At 43.9% G+C, this 22,611-nt stretch overlaps 1 protein-coding gene across 2 annotated transcripts in view; it reads left to right on the top strand.

Annotated features, from left to right (window-relative positions):
- The window catches only part of TSPAN18 (tetraspanin 18), a 64,338-nt gene that overhangs the window by 32,102 nt on the left and 9,625 nt on the right, over positions 1-22,611 (top strand). For both annotated transcript variants that reach the window (XM_030482454.2, XM_030482455.1), the window contains 4 exons: positions 5,136-5,225; positions 11,632-11,723; positions 12,809-13,003; positions 17,980-18,054. In XM_030482454.2, coding sequence (XP_030338314.1) covers positions 11,661-11,723; positions 12,809-13,003; positions 17,980-18,054 — 333 coding nt within the window. In that variant the 5' untranslated portion in view covers positions 5,136-5,225; positions 11,632-11,660. The remainder of the gene's footprint in view (positions 1-5,135; positions 5,226-11,631; positions 11,724-12,808; positions 13,004-17,979; positions 18,055-22,611) is intronic.

Genomic DNA, 22,611 nt, shown 5'->3' on the forward strand with positions numbered 1-22,611 from the left:
AACTGGATGAGCTTTAAGGTCCCTTCCAACCCAAAGCATTCTAGGATTCTATGAACAGAATTAATGTTGTTATATTATCAGTGAATATAATTTTTGGGTCATCTGTTTAGACAGACAGGCAATCAGTACCATATGGTTCCATTCTACTGCAGTTAGTAGAAGGAAAAATACACCTGTGAGCTATCTGAGGACTTCTTTTTAAGGGACAGAGCTTTAAAGAGTTGCAGGCTATCAGATATGTTGGTTCTGTTTGCAGTATCTTATTTTCTGAGACAGCTGATGTCTGTGTGTGAAAAGCTGTATAAAAGAGCCAGACATGATTACCTATTGAACTTTGCTTGGATAGAGGCCAAAGTGAGCAATTCATGTTTCCAACAGTGCTGTATGCACATTTGCACTAGTTGAAATGGAGTGCTTTGTGGCCTGATGCTATGCTGACACTTCAAACACATACCCTAGCACTTTTCCGAGCATTGTAGCATTTGGGAGAATAGGTTGTGCTATGGGACTTCTGAATTTCCATTTTGAATGTCTGTGTACGTGTGGAAGATTTTACCTCCAGATGATCTCATGTATTCTGTGCACACATTCTGCAAAGTTGAAAATAAAAAACATAGGTGGTAAGTGTTGTATTATTGGTTTTGTGGCAAAGCTAGTGTTATTTATAGAATCATAGAATCATAGAATAGTTAGGGTTGGAAAGGACCTTAAGATCATCCAGTTCCAACACCCTGCTATGGGCAGGGACACCTTCAGCTAAACCATGTAGCCCGAGACTCCATCCAACCTGGCCTTGAACACTGTCAGGGATGGAACATTTGCAACTTCCTTGGGCAACCCATTCCAGCACCTCACCACCCTCTCAGTAAAGAACGTCTTCCTTCTATCTAACCTAAACTTCCCTTGTTTAAGTTTGAACCCAAACTTATATGAAGCTTTAAGAGCTCCAGCCCTCTTTTTCCTCCTGTGTGTGACTGATGTGCTCTTCTTGGCCTTGCCTCTTCTTGGGGTTGCCCAAAGAGGTGATAAATGCTTCATCCATGGCAGTGTTCAAGGCCAGGTTGGATGGAGTCTTGGGCGACATGGTCTAGTGTGAGGTGTCCCTGCCCATGGCAGGGGGTCGGAACTAGATGATCTTAAGGTCCTTCCCATCCCAAACCATTCTATGATTCTGCACAGCCTTTTGGTGACAGAAATGTGTCTTCATTTAAAGAGGACAAGAACTGGGATGTGTCCCAGTTGTCCCCAGTGCTCTGCTTGGGTAGGAAACGTAAGTTATTTTTAGCAGCAGCTGAGATTCATTTACTCACCATCCCAAGCCTCATATGATTTTAGTGTTATAAAAGCCAATCAGGTTATTGTTTTAAGGTATAAGATGCCCTGAGGGCTTTGCTCACTCAACTGTACTGAGGAATTAAATGCTCTCAGGCAGTGCAACAACCTCATTCACTCCAGTGTTGCAAGGCAAGGCAGTCATTGCTGGCAAATGGGCCCGTATTACAGTGACATTAGCATTTTAATGCAACTAAGGAGGAGGTAGATTGACTGTAATTTAGTATCTAGTTGCATGGCCTTGTGCAGGTCCCCTCATCGCTGCTCCGCAGGGGCCGATTATAGTTACTCAGTGCACTTTGGAATCTAATTGGATTTGCATGCAGTAATGTAGTCGTGTCACAGCAATGACTCTGCTATGCAAGCACTATGAAATTCCAGTGCAATTAGTTACTTATATAGGAGCAATACTTACAGGATAATGCATGGGGATGACAGCTTGTGCCAAGCTCCAGTTCAGGAGCAGCATATGTTCTGTTTTTCTGAAGCCACTGCAAGGGAATGATATGAAGCTGATCTTGCTTCCACAGAGAGGTTTCTCCTCACCCTTCACCATAAAAGCACTGACCTGTTGCACAGGTCCAGCAGGACATGACTTCTGTCTTCTTCTGAACACATGGGCTGGCATGTGTTTGGTTTCTATAGATCATAGAATCATAGAATGGTTTGGGTTGGAAAGGACCTTAAGATCACCCAGTTCCAACCCCCTGCCATGGGCAGGGACACCTCACACTAAACTATGTTGCCCAAGGCTCTGTCCAGCCTGGGCTTGAACACCGCCAGGGATGGAGCATTTACCACCTCTTTGGGCAACCTGTGCCAGTACCGCAGCACCCTCACAGTAAAGAACTTCTTCCTTATATCTAACCTGAACTTCCCCTGGTTTAGTCTGAACACATTACCCTGCAAATGTGTTGAGCGAAGGTGAGTGGCAGCAGGTAGAGACACTTGTGAAGCAGTACATCTATAAGCCATTCATCAGGCAGCCTTCCTGCACTAGCTAACGTGCAGGAGACCAGATTTCTCCTGAAGAAAGGCTATCTTTCACCCTCTGTTCATTTCTTGTTTCACTTACTACCTGTTGACTGTCTCGTCCTCTTTTTGCCTGCTCCCTCTTCACTGGGGCTCTCCAACTGTCTGTCTAGCTGCATGAGACCAGCCCGAGTCATGAGTTCATAGAAGCATAGAATGGTTTCGGATGGAAAGGACTGTAAGATCATTTAGTTCCAACTCCCTGCCATGGGCAGGGACACCTTCCACTAGACTAGGTTGCTCCAAGCCCCATCCAATCTGGCCTTGAACACTGCCAGGGATGGAGCATTTACCACGCCTTCAGGCAACCTGTTCAGCTGCTTTTCCTTCATCAAAGCCTGCTCCTGACAAAGAACAGCAAGTGCAGCTGAGTGCAAGGAGATGTGATGTGGTAGCTATGAGCTGAGGGAGGAGGCAGGACAACGTGCCAAATGCATCTGCTCAGCCGGCTGAGGCAGCGTGGCTTGCACGCCCTGAGGATGGAGGCTTGCTCCGGCTTCCACTGTGTTCCCCCAGCGACTGTAATTAAAGGCATCAACTTGCTCCAGCCCCAATTAAGCATGGTGGTTTTGCACTTTCTGCAACCATCCCTAATGACAAAATGGTAGCTATTAACCAAAGAGAGTCTGTTTGGCAGGGACTTCCTCCCCTTTAGGGCCATAGAGTAAGATGGAATATTGCTGTTGTTTGGCACCAAGCACGCTCTTTCATCTCTCCTGACACAGCACCTGCTGGCACCTACTGAAGCATTTAAAGCTCTTCCTCTCTGTGGTGCTGCAATTTCTTTAAAATATTGTGACTTCCGAGGAATAGAAAAATTAAACTTCCTCTCCCACGCAGACCTTTGAGGGCTTGTAGGGATGTAATTATATGCACACGTGGTAGGAGCAGGAATCCTATCATTCTGGTTATTTTCCTAATGATAGGTTTATATAGCACAGTGTCATCTCTGCTTTAAAGTTAGAGCCATCTTCTCCTGGCAGCAGCTGTCCCAGGATAGCGGCATCACTGGATGGGGCAACTGAATATATTGTCTCTCAATTGCATATGCAAAGCATGGGATGAAGCGTCCCCATACAGAAAGAAGTAGATAAAAAGGGAAGGATGGGTACCAGGCTCTGACTGCAAGAAGGGGCTGTGAGGCAGTGACACGGTCTCTTGTCCTTGCTGTAGACTCTCCAAGCCCCTCTCCAGAGGTCCCTGAGCTGGTCACATAGCACCCTCTGAACATCCATGCTGGTGGTAAACCTGATCTGGGGACAGCACTGTAATGAAGTGGGGCAATCCAGCAACTGCTCAGCAGATGCCTTCAGTACGTAGCAGCAGAGATTGGCTACAGACGTTTGTACCCTCCAGATTCCAAAAGGAAAGCCATCCCTGCTCACCAGTCAGAGTTTAGTTCCACAGTGAGAGAGGAAGGACATGAAATGTGAGGGATTAATGCAAAACAAAAAAGTCTATGAATATTCATTATATGGTTTATGTTGTAATAGTTTCAGCCACCTTGAAGCTCTAGTGTTCGCCTCCTGCCAACAACGAACGGTAGACTTTTACTCACAGAAGCCTTAATGGGAAGCAATTTTCCAAGGTGCGTTCACAAATGTTTGTGGGAAACAGATGTTAAATGCACCCTCTCCAGAAATGATGAAGAAATGCTGGCAGTAGGAGAGCGGGGATAGACCCAGGTGACTTATCTGAGCCCTCACAGGGATGCAGTGGCTTCAACAAAGCAATCTGTGAAGGATGAGTGAGTGAGTTACAGTGCTGAGTGAGCGACTGTGTGTGAATCACAGAATCATAGCATAGTTTGGGTTGGAAAGGACCTGAAGATCATTCAGTTCCAACACCCTGCCATGGCCAGGGACACCACACACCAGACCATGTTGCCCAAGGCTCTGTCCAACCTGGCCTTTGGACCCTTATGGCATGGGGTGCTGTTTGAATAGTTAAAAGCTGTCCCTTGCCCACAGGCCCTGCAGTGTTAGATGGCTGGAAAAACCAACCTAGGAGAGGATGCCCTGAGAATCCAACAGTCAAACGAGCATGTTAGTCTATAATCTCACCTCCCCTTTGCCAAGCCAGGGTCTATCATTAGCATTGTACAGTCAGAAATTAAAATACACTGATAAAATGGGAACTTCTAGCTCAAGGGCAGTAGCAGTGTCCTTCTGCCTGTACTGCTTTAACGCCTTTGGCCGGGCAATGTGGTGGCTTCACCGTTCCTCTCCATTGCTGTTTCCCAGGCAGTGACGATGAGGCAGAGGGAGAGGAAATAGTTTGCTCAACTTGACGTGAGAGCTGGCTGGAAGAACAAGGAACAGCGGCCAGTGTCTCAGGCCATTGCCTCTAATGGCTGGGCTGGGCTTCCCAAAGATGCATTCCATCTCCCTTCCTTTGCCTTTTCCATTTTCCCACTAAATGGGCTGTAAAGTCACAGCAGATTAAAGTTTGTCTAAACCTCCTATAAAATATTGAAGGTGCAGCTGGTATTAATCTAGTCCTGTTCTGGTATGAGGTGCGTGCGTAATGGGACTATAGATTTCAGTGTGGTATGTGGGTATTTAAAACACCCCAAAGGTTGTTAAAGAGATGCTGAGGAATCAGATCCCTCACTGGGTGTTAAAAGCTCTTCATTAGTGCTAATGTACACTAAATTAAGATGGCAATTAGACTGAGCATATTCATCAGGATGGTGTGTTTTAATAAATTGTGTATTTAACATGATTGCATTTTATTGACTTCTGCAGTAATTGCGTATTTTTCTCTTCCAGGACAAGCTTGGCTAGAAGGAGATACATGGGACACACAGAGAATTAAAGACTAGAATAGACACCGTGCTTCAAGTCCCAAGATTTGTGAAGGTGAGTCTTGTTTATGGCTCTTTCGTTATGCTTTCCCTGTATTTCTGTCAAGGATGGTTAGGTGTAGCTATGGTGTGCAGGAGGGGAGCAAGGAATACACAGCTCATCTGCCCTCATACCAGCTGCAAGATGTAACTGCAACAAGTTGTCCCCCTTTGGTCTCCTAAATAAACTGCCCTTATCTCTGTTCTATCTAGAGGAGCAGATTTGGTGGAAATAATACTCTGAGAGGGTTTTGTGAAAAGCACCACCAGTTAGATACTTTTTCATGCAGACCCCACTTTGGTTTAAAGGAGGTGGATACCGCTGCAGATAGTGAACACAGAAATCCTATTGGAGAGGGGAACTTGAATGAAAGAAAGCATGCAGAGTCAAGCCTCCATACCTGCAAGCTAAAGGGTGGGCTTCCATGTTGCTGGGTAGAGAACACCATGGAGCAATGTCAAGTTGTGGTAGTCCTTCACTGCTGGTGCAGCTTAGAGCTTCAGGGATGTTTTTAGTGACATCTCAGCTGGGACGGCCTCTAGAAACTGATGCATTGGCTTGGAAGAGAATCTAGTCCATGCTTTCTAATGCCTTCAAAGGCTTTCTGGCAGTGGTTCGAGAGAGTTTCAAACATGTCTTCTGCTTTTACCTGGTTGCGTTGTGTATGAATATGGAAGTAGGTGTGAGTTAGCACCATTTGCTCCTCAAGCCCTTGGCTAGTATTTTGTAGGAGGTACTGCAGAACTGGTTCTTAGATTTTAAAGGAGGCAACGGATCAGTTCAGTGCACAAGGTCTTCATGCATGTTGAGAGCAAAGAGATATTTATGTTTAAGAAGACAGACGTGAACAATGTGATAGAAGTGACTGAAAAAGTGGTTTGCATGAGGATGGACAAGGTGACCTCTAGATGTGTCTTCCAATCTTAGTTATTCTGTGCTTTCCATAAAGTATTTGAGATGAGGAGACTGTGATGAGTTATCAGACAAGTGCACAATGTCTGAATTTTAGGGGTTTAAACCCATAAACCCTGGTTTAAACCCATTTAACCCTGGGTTAACCCTGTATTTCACTACTGTTTCACGACAGTAGTGAAATACAAATAGTCTGCAGAGGTATGTTGGGGGGGTTGGAAAGGTAGGCAAGGAAAATGGTTGACATTCTTCTTTTCAGTAGAAGGTAGGAGAGATATGGAAGATGAAAGGATTGAGACCTGTGAAGATAAGGTGCTCTAGAGAGTTCTGATAGACTGCATATCCGAGGAATGCTCTTGTTCCTTTTGCACAAGGTAACTTGGACACACCTTGGAGGTGCTGTCTTGAAAAAGCTTTTCCCAAGGAGGGTGGTTGCGCATTAGAAGAGGTGCTCAGGGAGATGGGAGAATCTCAGTCCTTGGGGATACTCAAACTAATGTCACCCTTGAGCAACCTGCTCTGACTAAAGTTAGATCAAACTTCGGGATTGGCTCAGGTTGGTGGCAGTGAGTGTTTGTACTCAATGACATCTAGAATCGTTGCTCCTTTCCCATCTCCAAGGCAACGGAGCAATTAAAACGGAACCAGAGGGTTAAATCCAGTGTGAAAAGGATGTGGTGGGAGAGGGAAAAGTCAGTGGTAGCAAAGAAAAACTTGGCAGCAGTTTTTGGGGGTGTGGTTGAGCAGCTGCCTTTAGATACGTGAAGTTCAAGGTAGCTGCAAGACATGCAAAAGCAAATGTCAGAAGGAAGGAAATAAATGGTGGCTGGAGGACATTGCCTTGAAAAACTAGGCTGTATTCCTAACTGATTACAGCAGCTGGGGTATGTTTCCTGGCTACACTGCTGGGGATTTTGAACCTCCCCATCACTTTACAAGATAAAACTCATATTAGGGAGGGTGAAATGTAGAATAATCTGCCTAAGAAAAAGCTGAACATTTATAGCTACATTTCAGACAAAAACAAATGCATCTCATATGTCTCGCAGGTCTGAGATGGGACAAGCCAGGGAAAGCATCTGTCAGCCGCTGTCTTCTGCAGTTCTGACTGTTAATGTTTGCTTAGCATTAAATGTCTCCTGTGGAGGAGAACTTAATCTATCACAAATTTGGGGCCTGGAGGAGGGGGAGAAGATATTTTTAAGAGGTGGATTAAGACATATGCGTTCAGGTTTTATCGCACTTGCATCAGTGTGTTGTAGGAGTAACTGACAAGATTTGCCTTTTGTGTGTATGGCTTAGAAAGAAAAGTGGAAGGAAGAAGCAGATCTGTGGGTCAGGATTCTCCTTTCATGTCAGCTATTTTCTCCATGCAGCCTGCCACTGGCGACTTGAGATACCTTCAGCTAATTAGCAAGGCAGCAGTTGACACAAAGGAGTTCATAATTACACTATTAGTAAGTAACATTGCTTGTGTTGTGTGTAAATGGCATTAGATATACTCTCCAAAGTCTAGAGCATATATAAACTAGATGGTAATGTACTTCATATACACTGGAATGCTTGAGTTCTGACAGGAGGCAGTTTTAAGCCCTACGAAAGAATTCAGACCATGCTTTTGGTTGATTTGCCCTGTTTTAATCAGTGCAATAACAGGATCCAAATGGTGATCTTACAAGTGCTGTTTGGGAATCTGGATACCCAGCAGAAACTGGAAAGTGTGTTTTATGCTGGGATGTGTGTATCTCTCCAAGCTTTAAGTTCCAGCGCTGAAACAGATGCTCAGAGCTCCTGTTTCTCAGATCAGATCAGTGGGTTGGCATTTTCTGGTAGTTTGCATTGAGCTCATATGATGTGGAAGCTCTGACATGCATGTTCTTGTCTTTGCCAGCCCAGACTTTGTGCTATTGCCACTGACTTCCATTTGCACATCCTGAGTTGAAGGACCCATTGCAAGTCCTGTGGGGTGTGTTCCTGGCTTGAAGCACAGCGCAATTAGTAGAGTTTCATTTAGTTGTTGCTTTGCTGTGTGAAGTGAGGTGGGTTTAGAAGTTACAAATCTGAGCCCAGCACTGCCGATGGGACAATTTCTCGCCCCAGCCAAACAAGAGAATCTTCAGTTGTCAAAGCTGAGTGTGCCTGTGTTCATCCTGCTCCCAGGTTACTGTGGCTGTGTGGCTATGCCAGTGAAGTTTGCCCAATGGATTTAGAGTCTAATTCCCTGCTCATGCCTAGAAAACATTTAACATACTGCGTGGGTGCATGGGCAGGAGCAGTGCAAGGAATCGTGACTTAGGTTTGTCTTGGAAAAGAAAAGGAGGCCTGTACTAAATCAGTGCAGTTCCAAGGGAGCTTGCTCATCGTGCGGAGGAAGCAGACCCAGACATGGAAAGTAAAGTAAGGTGGGAATGTGATTTATCGACTCTATAAAGCAGCAAGACAGTGTTAGACTCAGGCGCTGCTGCTTCTTGGACCACAGGCAATGTTTTTCATGTGGGTGCCTCAGCAGTGAGATGAGTGTGAATGATGTGAAGTGGCACGATACGGCTCAACTGGTTTGCTTTTTACTCCTTTCATGCCTAAGGCTACTGTGCTATGGATCATGTGGGTGGGTGCTCAAGGCAGCAGAACTTACTGGTTTCTCAGATAACTTTCAGACTTTGGCTAATATACTGAGCTTTAGGGATCTTTTGTTTTATTGGAGCATAACTTTCTTTTTGTGTGGTGATGGCAACATCTGGGTGCCACTAATTGTGGGGCTCTTGAAGTTCTAGTATCGTATTGATATGTCTGTATTTTCATATTGCTCTCTACTATAGTTTCCAAGCTCAGGGGTTAGTGGAGCTGAAGGTTCACCTTTCCCATGGAACTGAAGAATTCCACTCCCCAGCTCCTTACCCTTCTGGACTTAAAGATCTCCTTTCTCTGTGAGATTTACAGACATGGCTTTAAACACAGTCAAGAAGCTGTGGGCACCTCCTCCAGGCTCATGCCAGAGCTCTGTGCCCCACTCCATCTACTGCAGTTGTGGTCTTGGCTTTGAGTCTCTCTGGGCAGAAGAGTTGTGTATCAGAGGTATAAGAAAATAAACTGTAAAGAAAAATTGTCCTTGTTCTGTGGTTCAGATTCAGATTTGTGTTTCTCCAGAAGCGAGGTGGACTGTAAGCCTGGCTTTGTGGATCCTCTGTGAAAGGGGACCTGGGGGTCCTGGTGGACAAGTGAATCAGTGTGCTGCTGCAGCAAAGAAAGCCAACAGGATGCTGGCGAACATCAACGAGAGCGTCACAGCAGAGATAAAGATGTCATCCTCCCACTCTACTCTGCTCTTCTCAGGCCACATCTGGAAAAGTGTGTTCAGTTTTGGTCCCTGTTATGCAAAAAGGATGTGGACAGGCTGGAGAGGGTCTGGAAAAAAGCCACAGAGATGATCCAAGGACTAAGAAGCCACATGAGAAAAGGCTGAAAGAGCTTAGCTTGTTCATCCTGGAGAAAAGAAGGCTCAGGAGAGACCTTATCACCATATTCCAGTATTCAAAGGGTGGCTATACAAAGAAAGGGACTTCCTTTTTACAAGGAGTCACATGGAAAAGATGAGGGGTGATGGGTACAAGTTACTTCTGAGGAGATTCCAATTGGACAATTGGACATTCCTCTTGTCCAGTTGGACAAGAGGAACATTTTTCACATGAGAACAATCAGCCATTGGAATAATCTCCTCAGGGAGGTGGTGGATTCCCCAATAGTGGACACTGTTAAGATTCAACTGGACAGGGTGCTGGGACATATAGTCTAGATTAGGCTCTTGCCAGGAAAGGTTGGACCTTTAGGTGATCCTTTAAGTCCCTTCCAACATGGCATTCTGTGATTGATTCTATGATCTTCTCAGGATTCTTCTAGCAATGGAGATTCCCTGAGAAGTGCCCAGCCAGCAGAGCATACTGCTGTCCTGACCCAGGTGCACGAAGATGCTGAGAGAAAGCAGCTGCACGTCCGCAGGAGATGCTGCATTGTACCATTCGCACCTCTGCCTGTTTTGCCACTAGGGAGGAACTGATTTGATTTTAAACCAAGTCAAGTGCAGCAGACACACACTGTATGATAGAAATCTGGCTCCTACCTCAGACAGCCCCTTGCTGGGAGCTGTGCCTGTCATGGGTTTTCTCAGCTCTTAGGCTAAAGCAGAGCAGTTCCCATGGTCACAGAGGGAAGCAGCCCTCAAGGCTTGACAGCACTCACAGGTCCAGTGGATAACAAAAACAATGAAGGAGTGAAAGGAGGAGTTTTATTGCTGACCTGCTGAAAACCTTGGATAATTTCTGCTCTTTCTTTTCAGTGAATCAAATGTACTTTGCTAACATAGCATGTCACTGGATACGGATCTATTTAGGGAATGGCATTTGCAGTGGAGAAAGGGAAAGAGATGGGTTCAGAAGCATGTGGGCTTTGGGAAGGCTTCTCTAGGGATCTAAACAAACTTGTGCCTCTGAGTTTGCAAATGTATGCATCCATCTGTGCACGGTGCCGTGACTGCACTATCTTCTGTTTCAGTCAAAGTTTTACTACTTTATGTACTTATTTGTCTGTCCCTTTAGGGTGCTTGGTGATACCATTAGATACTGGGAGACATAGTCTCACTTCATCAGACAGCAAGCAGCACTTTCTTCCCATGTAGCTTTACGAGGTCATGATTTATAGCTGCTTTTCCAGAAGGACAGAAGTACTGTCCTGAGCAGCTGTTGTCTAATTGAAACATGGGGTTTCAAACTAGTTAAGATTCCTTAGCGTTTTTCCTGGTCTTACCAATGTCAACTCATGGTCTCTGCCTGCAAAAGACCTGTGCGGGGTGGGGAGTAGAGCACCACAACTTCACTGCACAGTCACATTTCACACTGCATGGGGTGCCCCAGGCTGAGTAACTGTGTGAGGACAGCATCCTCCGGCCCTCCCATGTACACACACTGCAGTTATTCCCAACCCAGCACCTCCAAATGTCTATGAGTTTCCATGTTTGAGTGGCATTCATTCTGCAGAGGAAGCTTGTATGGAGACAGACAGCCTGACTGTCCCAGATGCTTGCTTGTGAGTCTTTTAAGTGAATATAGCTTATTCTGGCTCCTGTGTCAATATGACATTTTTTGTTGTGATGTGGGCAGGTACATTCAGTGCTTCTTACACTTGACAGGCTTTAGGGACTGGGAAAAATAATATCTTCATGTGAAAAGGGATTTTTTTTTCACCCAGCATCTTACTCTGCAAGCAAAGCTAGGCCTTTCCTCTCCTGCAACCTTCCTTTTCACATCTGTGTTCACCTTTAGACCTGGAAGAATGCAAAGGGACTTAGCAGTGATCATTACCTCTTACTAGTGTGTGCTATTGCCTTGTTCAGGTAAGGAATGAGCTTTCCTGTATAATGAACTCCACAGCACCTTGGTGGAAATACAAGTGGAGGCAGGATTCTGTCACTCTTAATAGGAAATGAATGTGCTAAGGGAGTGCTGGTGTTTTGCAGGAAGAATTGGGTCAAGGAGCCTGAAGACCATGGAGGGAGACTGTCTGAGCTGCATGAAGTACCTGATGTTTCTTTTCAATTTCTTCATATTTGTAAGTATTTAGAATCCACTTTCTCTCCTGAATCCTCCTGTTTTGAGCAGCCTGCTGCTCCCCAGCAGGATAGGCTGTAATTTGGTCACATCATCACAGTACAGAATGTCCCCTCAGCTTTGCGCTAGCAATCACTGAGGGTTTTGCAGCACCCAAAGTGACTCAGAGATTCGGCAAGCCAGCACTGTGGTCACTGTTGTCTGGGTTATTCCTGTCCTTGGCAAGGGAGACCAGAGGGAAAGCTATAGCTAGTGACGTACGTGGGTCTTTCCTGGAATGGCAGAAGGAATTGTTTTATACTCCAGGGTGCCCTGCTGAGGTTTTCACATGGAAACACAGTCATTTTCCTACCACACATCAGGTCATTCTCGGTCACCCTGTTGCTCTAGTCTGCAATAGGAAAGGTTGGGAGTGCCCAGCCACCCTGGCCTCTGTGGTGGGGATGGTTAATGTGTGCCCCTTCGCTGGGCTGTCCCCCACAGATAGTCGCTCTCTACAACTACCTGAAAGGAGGTTGTAGTGAGGTGGGTATAAGTCTCTGCTCCCAAGGAACAAGGGATGGGACAAGAGGAAACGTCCTCAAGATGTGCTAGGGGAGGTTTAGATGGAGATTAGAAACAATGCTTTCCCCAGAGGGTGCTCAGGCATTGGAATAGGCTGCCCAGGGCAGTGCTGGAGTCACCGTCCCTGGAAGTGTTCATAAACCATGTAGATGAGGCCCTCAGTACATGGGTTATCGGTGGCCTGGGCAGTGCTGAGCAATGGTTGAACTTGATGATCTTAAAGGTCTTTTCCAACGTAGTTGATTCTATGTGGCTCAAGATTCAGTCTTTCAGCATTAGGGAGGGAGTAAATAGCTGGTAGTGACATGTCAAGGAAGGTAGTTTTGCTGCAAATGGTCACTCAGTGAGCAATAGATACTAAAAGCAGCATATCAGCAGTCACTTGCTTGGTGGAGAATATATGCCACTGACAAACAAGAGCTCTCCAAGTGAATACCTCTGATCGAAAGATAACAATGAACCCATTCTTCCTGCGTCAGTTGGTTTATGTTGACCGATGTCCCTCTCTTTGTTTCATGACAGCTGGGAGGAGCGTGCCTTCTGGGCCTTGGGATCTGGGTCATTGTGGATCCCACAGGCTTCCGAGAGATAGTGGCTGCCAACCCCCTGCTCTTCACAGGAGCCTACATCATGCTGGCTATGGGGGCAATGCTCTTCCTGCTGGGTTTCCTCGGCTGCTGTGGTGCCATCCGTGAGAACAAATGCCTCCTGCTCTTCGTGAGTGTCCTTGTGTTTTCTGTTGGCCTTTTGGAATGGGGGTGACTGGACAGATGATGCTGTGATAAGTGCATGAAATGAGTGTCTATTATTGTAGCCACTATTCCCTTAGATAATAAATAAGCTTTAGGTACTTTTACACACAGCTAGAAATACAGAGAATTTGACTTTTCCCTACACCACATTTGAGCCCAGTGGGTATAGAGTCTGGAGGTATCTTTTGTCCTTGTTAAGCTTTGTTTCAAAATTGTCCTATTTGGTTGTTTGATTTTACTTTGTATTTTTACAAAGTGACCAAAAATGGACCTCTCTTGGCCACCCAAACCTCACTACTCCACTTGTGGATTCATTCCTTGGTGGTTCACAACAAAACAGAGGGAACACGTGTAACAGAGCTCACCATGTCAGCAAAATTCCCAGCTCAGAACTACATGGTGATCTAACATTGCAGTTCCCTATAGCTGGTTGCTCCCTTAGGCAGCCTACTCTGCTCCTAAAACGAACCAGATTTCTTCTCTTCGGGCAGATTTTCTCCTGAATGATAGAGTTAAATTTCATCCCTTGTGGTGGAGGGATGGAATCATCCCATCAAGTAGAGCTTAGCCTCTGAAATAAGACACTTATGACCTCCACTGTAAGTTCTGATACTGCAGGGTTCCCGGCCATTATCTTTTACTAGAAGGCATTACCTGTTACGGGTTGAAAGACAAAGATCATTATTTTTATTTCTCATTTTTGTCAAACGTGACCTTTTGTTTCCCCCTCTAGGTCTGTTGGGGTGTTGGGGCTTTGGGTTTTTGTTTGTTTGAGGTTTTTGGTTTGGTTTGGTTTAAATCTTGATCTTATGGTGTTTTGTTATGGTTGTCTCTTGCACAGCTTCTTCATGGTGCAAAAGAGACTTGTCTCTAATTTTAAACAGAAGAGGAAAGTCCTCTTTCTGGAATGCAAACCCATTTTTTCCTAGAGATGAGCATGGCTGCGCTGAAGGAATTCTCTCTGGCCTTTAGCTCACCCACACCTTGAATTCATAACCTGCAAATGAGAGCCCTGTTCTGGAAGCCATTGTGGGTTTGATTTCGTCACCTCAGAAGTAAATCAGCAAACCAAATGTGCCTGTGAGGTTGTGGAGATCTGCCCAGAGGAACCTAATAATATGCAAAGGATCAGGCACAATAAGCCTGAGGTTACTTCAAAGCCTGTCCCTGTCAGATTAAGAAACTAAAACTTACATTTGATGAAAAGTATTGATTGAAAGTGAAGGGGAGAGTAATATTTTCAGCTTGGATCATGTCTGCTTCATATAGACTGGATGGAGGAAGGTTTCTCTGGCCATGTTCTCTCCTGATTTAACATCATGAAGTTATATCATGGTTTGAATGCTCCTCCTGGTGCTTTAGTTATATTCCAGTGCACTCCGTTTTATGGTTCTGACTCTTAGAGATAGTTCTGATCCCTGGTGCTTTATCTATTTACTTTTACTATTATTTTATATTTGGAATGTGAGAAATACATGGACTGGAAGTAATGCCCTGGACTAGGAGAAACTGAAAGTAATTACTGGATGAGGAATTAGTGTTTCACCTTGATCGGGTCTCTCAGAGCTTCTGGTATCAAAGTCAACTCTGTTAAACAACATTAGTGATGCCCTTGGTCAAGGATCTATGCTGATACCAAGTGAAAGAGATATTCTGCTTCTTGAGGGGGCCACACCAGCTGATGTTAAAATGCATAAAGCATCTGTGGAATCAGAAGCCTGATGGGAATAAGTTTCAGGATTTGAAAAGGCAAACCATTCATGAGCATACGTCAGATGGGGAACACCTTGCAAAGCAGAGTGTCAGGCTTCGGGGGAGTGGTACTTAGGGAGAAGTTGCTAGATCAAATCAAGCCCACTTACAAAGTTGTTAAAGAATTGATGAGCCAGAGAGCTGCTCGAGTGAGATTTCACAGCAATGCATAATGCATGTCTGAAGCTTTTAGTCCAAATGTAAACAGGAGATAGAAGGGACATGACAGATGCGCAAATGCGTGTTCTCTAGGTTCTGGCTTCTGTGCCTGCAAGAACTTGTATTTTTCATCAAGCTGCTTGTCTCTTGGTAAAAAAGCATCACTGTGTAACCTAACATGTTGCATTAAGCACAAGGCTGTGAAGTATTTCTAGATTTGGACTTGGCTCACAAAAAGCAACAAACATTGGCCTGCAGATCAGACATTGAATAACTTCTGGGTTGTCCTCAAGACCCTCTGACTGCAAAAGAACACCATGAAAATCAAGATCTAAAATGCTGTTCAGCATACAACATTATATTACAAGACTGAATTCAGCTTTGCAACAAGAACAGTCCATACTAGCTTCATTTGGCTTAGTTTTGACTGCAGGTATCCTTGTAATCTGGATGCAGTAGCCCCTGAAACTTTTCATAATGAAAATGTGGGTCTTTTGGGTTAAAGGTTGTTGCTTGTTTCGGAACAGCATTGCTGCAACTGGAGCAGTAGATCAGATGTGAAAAAGAAACATGAAACACTGATTTGTGGAAACATCTGATAAACTTATAACCATCACCAGGAGCTGAGGCAGGAGTTTTGACCAATATGCGAGACCCCACTCCTTAGGATGTTCACCTTGGATGTGGGGGCTGCCCATGTTCAACTGTTGGGACTCAAGCATGAATTTGAATGTGAAGCTGCTCTGTCCCGTGCATTAACCAGTTGGCTATTTAGTGCTCTTATATATCAGTAATCTATTTAATTTTGGGAGGCAAAACATAATAAGCAGATTTCAACTCTCCTTAAAATGCAGAATAAGAGCAAGTTCTGAAACACTGATGATCCATCTTCTTTTTCTCATCAGCCCTAATGGCTGCTCGTGTCTTTTCTACAGTAACGGTTATAAATCTGTAGTGCAGAGTGCACAATATAAGTGTAAATCAGTTTGGAAATGATAATGAAGCTTATCAGAGATAATCTGGGAGTGACTGCTTCCACTTCTTCACAGACCTGAGCTGGAGCTTGGGTGAATATGTGTCTCCCAGTAATCAGTAAATGAAATGCAATTAGCAGGGTGATGGGATTAATCACTTCATGGCCACCTTAGACCTCTTCGTGACTACGCTGAGATCCCTTGATGGATGATGATGTGAATTTGCAAAGCATCCTTCATTCTCATCACTTGTTCTTTGCCCTCCTGTGGTGAAATTAAAACAGTCTCTGAGCAGGAAGAAAAGAAGCCACACAGAAAACTCCAGCAGCAAGAATAAATTAGAGAGTTAACTAGTTCAGCAAAATCAAGCAATAGCATTCTGTTAGCATCCCAAGTCCCTACTCGTCTGACTCTTCTTGTTTTGTCATTTGAGCCCAGGGTCCTTTTCTTTTGTTTCCACTGCAGAAGCAGGTAGACAAATGGGACAGGGTGGTGCATGCACTTTTCCAATGGGGAAAAATCACTTACAGCTCTAATAATTGACAACAAGCCAACATTTTGCCCATTCCAAGCAGGTAGTTTGAATTCTCTTTCCATTACCAAAATGCAGAGTGCACAGTATTTCAGACACTGTTTATAAATCATTGCTCGGGGATCACAATAGTACTTCTGGCCCCATCTGCCTGCCTTCTGTTTCAGAAAGACTTTCAATAACCTTCTCATATACACAAAAAAACCCATCCAGACTTCTCTTGTGTTCATTTCTACTTGTTGCTTCAACTACCTTCAGTGGTAACATGTACTGCATGTGTATTACCCTCCATGTGATGTGATCTTACTTTGTTCTCTGTTCACTCCTGTTTTTCTCACATGGTTCTGAAATTTGAGTTCATTTCTAAATGTTCACTCAGCTTTGTAAAATCATCTTTGAGTCTGTGGCTAATTCTTGGGACCATTGAATTTTAGAAGGGCTGACTGTCAGATGGTGATTTCTCCTTTATAAGAACATAAAAACCTGTCCATCTAGTTCAGACTTATGGTTTCTCAAGCCCACTATTTTGCCTCCAAGAATAGAAATAAATGCCATTTTGGGATAGGATAGAGCCTAGCCACTTTCTGCTCCATTCCCATAGTTGCTATTCAATACCAGCTCCTGTTTTAAGGATGTTAGAGAGCACATCCCTTCCTGTTCCTTTTACTGTTTCTTATGGACTGCAGCAGCATGAAACTAGCACAAGGCATCAATGCAACAGTGCCCTTAATGTAAAGATATGAATATGCACACTTTGGATGCTATACAAGACATGGATAATACTTGCATAATCAAATTGAAATTATGATGGTATGTTATCAACTTTCTGTAGAGGTTCTGAGTGGTTAATACTTAACTCGGTGCAACCCCATTGTGTGGAGGGGGATATTAACCAAGGCTAATCTTGTCCTGAAACGTAGAATACTCTGAAAAGAGTCCTGTTTTGGTCAAAGATGTAAATATTTGAGTATACATCCTACTACCTCCTTCCATACACAATAAGCTATGATTGTATTACAGCAAAATTGTTTGTGTTGTGGTGAGTGGGGGTGTGCATATGTAGGTGTATGCATGTGGTACATATATCTGTGTTAGCACAGTTTAACCCTATATGAGTATCTACATGATTAGACAACTTTTTCCATCCAAATAGGCTTTACTGTTTTAACCTGGTGCAGATTTATCAGGGGGGGGATTCTGTAGCCTTACTCCCTTTCACTCATTAGAACCAGGAAAAAGCATCCCAAGCTCCCATGTCCTGTGACAGTAGAGAGAGGTTCTGTCTGCTCCAGGTTACCTACCCATAGGGGTTTTTTCGTTGTCAGGGAAAAAAATGTTTCTTTGGTTATTTGGGGGTTGAAACTAGATGATCTTAAGGTTCTTTCCAACCCTAACCATTCTATGAGTCTATTTATTTCTTCCATCTCTTCTGTGACTAGCAAACCCTGTGTTCATACTACCTATTGCAAGCACCTAATAGTATGATGTGTTTGTTTTATTTGGATTTCATCTTCTCTCTTCCAGTTCTTCATGTTTATTTTGTTAATCTTCCTGGCGGAGCTTTCAGCTGCGATCCTGGCTTTTATCTTCAGAGAAAATGTAAGTACCCGATGGTGGGCAAACGCTGGACCCCAGTGAGATTGTACCCAGCTGGAGATGCTGTTAGATGGTGGCTGATTTGTTTGTAGAGCAACTGTTTGTTTCAAATACCAACAAATCTGCTTCATTCCTACCCTCAGTGTGCAGAAGTGCCAGCAAGCCAGTGAATGCTAACTAACCTGGGGTGCGCAGGATGGATGGTTTACGTACAAGGGAGATATACATTGGGGGACTACTTAAATCCTGAAGTTTTTAGAGTCTTCCTGCTTCTTTTGCAGCCAAACCAGCTGCACATTCCACCAGAGAGAAGTTTATTATAAAGTCACACTAAGATTAAAACAAACTCTTTTCTTTTTTTCAATATAGCATGTGTTTAATATTAATATTAATAGTGAAACCTCCTGTTTTCCCAATTGAGCCAATGCTCGTTCTGCAGTGCAAAAAAATTCCTCTTGTTCATCTTCCAATCATATCCTTCTTGAATTTTCATATTCTGGTGCTCACCAGCTTCCCCTCAAGGCTGCTTGAGATAATAAGATGTCCCTCCTGATATCCCTGCTTGGGATAGTAAGATATCCCTCCTAACCTGCCCTGAGCAAGTCTGCCCATGTCTCATTCCGAGTCCCATCAATGGATCAACTTTCATAATGCACTGCTTACAGGTTTCTGTTTCTTCTCCCCACAGCTTCATATGATGTGGCCTTTCTCTACTCTGCTGCTATGCATATTATTATATGGCCATCATCTCTTCCTTATGCTAATAGTAAGCTTTTGCTACACTAGTAGTAAGCACAGTCTCATATGTTTCTCTAACCAGCTCCTTTTTCCCTGTTCCCACACATGAAAGAAGAATCTGACTCAAGTAGGTCTCTGCTTCCCAAGTCAGCCCATCTTTGACATATGACTCTGAGTGATGGCTATGAAAAAACAGTGGCCAGTAGATGTAGTCACTATTGACTGTTAGTATTTAGTTTGTTTATTTGGCCTTTGTCAGTAGTTGGAAAACATACAGCACGTTCCCTGTACTGAACGTGACAGAAATGTGACATGAGCATAAAAGGGCCATGTATAATAATGGTTTTCTTGAGTCGGGATATACTTTATAAGAAGATTTTTAGAAGCAAATAATTTAGTACCCAGGAAGTTGACAGCAAGACAGCATGGTTGTGAAGTGGATGGTCTTGGGGTGGAAGGTAGTGGGAGAAGAAACTGGTCAAGCCGGAGGTGAGCCTGTGTGCAAGGAGCTGCAGGGCTGCTGTGTCCTCCTCCCTCAGTCACATCTTGCTTCTGGGCAAATCATCAGTACCTTCCACTCCTATGGAAGCTGTGGGACAAGTGAGGACATGTTATCTTGCAAGATAAGGTCGCGGTGCTTATTCTAGACTTCTGTGGCATCTGGCAGTGTTTTGTGGGAGAAAACATGAAGGGGAACAAACTTCTATCTTTCTTGAGCTCGTCTCCCTGTTTGTGTCACCAGCTTCCCACTCTGTCAGAATGACTGACAGGAAGGGATTAAATGGGAAGGAATGAAGAGCGTCAAATCCCAACATAGCTGGAGATGGCTCTGTGCAGAAGTTACACTCAGTCTGCAAATTCTTGTGGTTTGTTCTCTTCTCAGGTTTCTTCCGAAAAGAAAAACAAAACCGACCTTTTTTGCTATGTATTTTGGTGGTAGCTCCTTGGGCTTGGTAATTACTTGTGGCTAATTTTGCTGTCATCTTTGGGTTCGGGTGAGGCTACATGGCTGGACAGGATGTCCATGGGGACAGAGGTGGTGTTTCAGTGACCCCATGCTGGGAAGAATTCTTCACAGTAGCAATTTTAGGTCAGGTTCAAATGTGCTTTTCCCTGTGAAATGAGTTACTTTCAAGGCATGTGGTGGTAAATACATATTTAGGCAATACAAATTTCTTGGAAGTTTACCAGGTGGGTTCCTGTGATGGTCATTGCATGAGTCCATATGGCTTGTGGCCTCACTGGGTGCATAAAATGAGGCAAAAAAGGAAAGATTTGCTCTATCTGTTTGCTCACTTTCCAGATGATGTTCAGTGCAGCTTTCTCTTGTACAGGGTTTTACATCCAAACCAGCTGCCAAACACTCAACAGAGTTAAATTATGAATAGCTGAGGGAGTGAAAGAAATTAAGAGGCAAAAATAAGGGAGAAAAGAGATGTTTTCTGCTGAGATTTGACGTGAGAGGAAGAGTCAATGAAGCAGAGTGTGGTGGTGGGGTGACCTGAAGTGGTGTTCGCGACAGTGGGTTACTGTGATCTGCAAGTCTATTTGCACTTCCAAATAACTGTTTAAAAGCAGTCTCTGGAGAGGCAGCCTGTTGTTAACCAGCTATAGGAGTACCAGAGTTTCTCTTCCTCTGTAAAGGAGGTTTTGGAGGGTGGAGAACCCTTTTTCATCTAGAAGACCCCTCATAAGATAATGTCTTCCATGAAAAATAGAGAGAGGCTGTGAAAGAGCAATTCGACTTATGTATAGGAATTGCTCTTTATATGCCCTTCAGAGGTCTGGATGGGAAAAACTCTAGAGGGATATTTGACTCTTTTTCTTAGTGAATTGGCTTAGCAAGCAAGAAAGCAGGATGGTAGGAACAGATGAGTCCAGCGGCAGGGCTCTGGATGAAGTCAGGATGTTTGACATTTGATAGACAAGCCACTTTTTGGTTCCTGGTACCTCAGTTTCCTCAGACATAAGGCAAAAACTAAAGAACATGAACTGTCCATCCCTCAGTTGAGCAGCTGGAAATCTCTGGGTTGGAAGGCACTGTGGAACTGACAAGTGCAGCACTGGTGACTGTACCTACAGTACAAGCACTGTAGTGTGCTTGTACGGCGTTAGGATGCTCCAGGAAGATGCAGGTGGACAGGAGTGTGTCCTGTTTTTCAAGCAGGCACCATGAAGTCAGCAGAAATGCCCTCTTTTTCCTAAATCCCCTTCATCTGCCTGCAGTAACCGCAGCCAAGCTATCTTTTGAACCAGTGTGACAAAACACTTCATTCACTGGCACATAAATGTACGCGTGCATGTGCTTCTTCTGTATTGGAGATGTTCCCCTCTGAACAGCTAGAAGAAATCACAGCTGAACAGCTCTTTACTGTTTATGGCTGTGGCAGATCTTGTTGTCAGAAATTTATGTGAAGATCTAGTTTTATTATTAGGTCCTTTCCTACCTTCTAAATAGCTCTGGCCATAGGACTCCAATGTGCAGAGACCTCATCGGTGCTGTCACCAGCTCCAGCAAGAGGGGAGCTGTGGGCAAAAACCAGTCTTATGACTTTTATCCTCCTTTGTCAGCGATTTTTTAGAAGAAAGATGCTTTTACTAATTTATTTTTTATTATTATTATTTTTTATTGGTTTTCTTACATTTTTTCTGAGCTTCAGATGCTCAGGACAAACAGCTTAAGAGCAACAAACTGGAATCAGTTATCTTCTTGGCAAACTTACCCTTTCAGCACTAGGTTTTACTTTAGGCCAAGTGTCGTAAAGAAATCACACACAAACTCTCAGCAATTTCCTCGGGGGTTGCTGCTGTCAAAATAAAGGTTTCACTTTATATTGAAATGACTCTTTTGTTTTAGACCCTGCCAAAGGCAGTCAACTGGGATTATTACCAACAGTAATATCAGTTTCAAAGTCCACGCTTCAGAAACAGACAAGCACCACAAAAATGTTCTGCTGTCTCGGCAGGGAAGCATGCTGCATGGCTAAAGTATGCTGAGAAAGGGAAGGAAAGGAGAACACTGAGGACATATTTCAGTTTCACGTTTCATATTTCTCTCAGTGTGCCAAATTCCCAAAGGAAAATGCCATGTTTTCTGGTATTTTAGTATTTAAAAGCAAAAAAAAAGAGTTAATATTTGTCCCATAAAAGTGATTCAGGGATTTAGCAGCATCTCTAATTAAAAGGTAGTGAGATTGAGCTAGCTGCATCAAGTCTTTGTGACAAAGTATTGATTTAATCATTACATTTGGCCTTAGTTTGTATTTGTAGAAGAGAAGTCAATATGAAGTGGTATTTGGCAGTCTGTTAAAGTCACCACAGCCTTCCCTTTTTTTTTTCCCCTTAAATTTTGTCATACAAAGGAAACAAACAGTTTTGTGCTTGTGCTTTTGTGCCCACCCATACATCTCATACATATGCATGTGTATGTGCGATATTTCACATTGCATATCAAGAACCTGAAACCAACTTGTAGCTGTATGTGTCACTGCATCTGCAGTGCTGGGAGAACAATGGGAGAATGGGGAAAAAAGGTCTTTTTCAGGCAGCTTAATTCCTGATCCTGCAAATATGCAATGCTAGAGCAATGCTGTATCCAACTGACTTCGACCCTCTTTGCAGTGGTAGAGAGATTTCGCCTGTATGGATCACAAATCACAAGGTATTTTGGAGAAGGGACCACACAAGTCAAAGACCTACTGGGAACCCGAAAAGGGGATTCCTTGATATTTTCCTCCTGAGGTGATGGAAAGGCAACAAGATTGAAAAGGGGTGTTCAGTTTAACAAGACTATTAAGTTTGCATATTTACTAGTCCTCCAGA

Source organism: Strigops habroptila, chromosome 4 (genome assembly GCF_004027225.2).
Source record: "Strigops habroptila isolate Jane chromosome 4, bStrHab1.2.pri, whole genome shotgun sequence".
Taxonomy (NCBI): Eukaryota; Metazoa; Chordata; class Aves; order Psittaciformes; family Psittacidae; genus Strigops; species Strigops habroptila.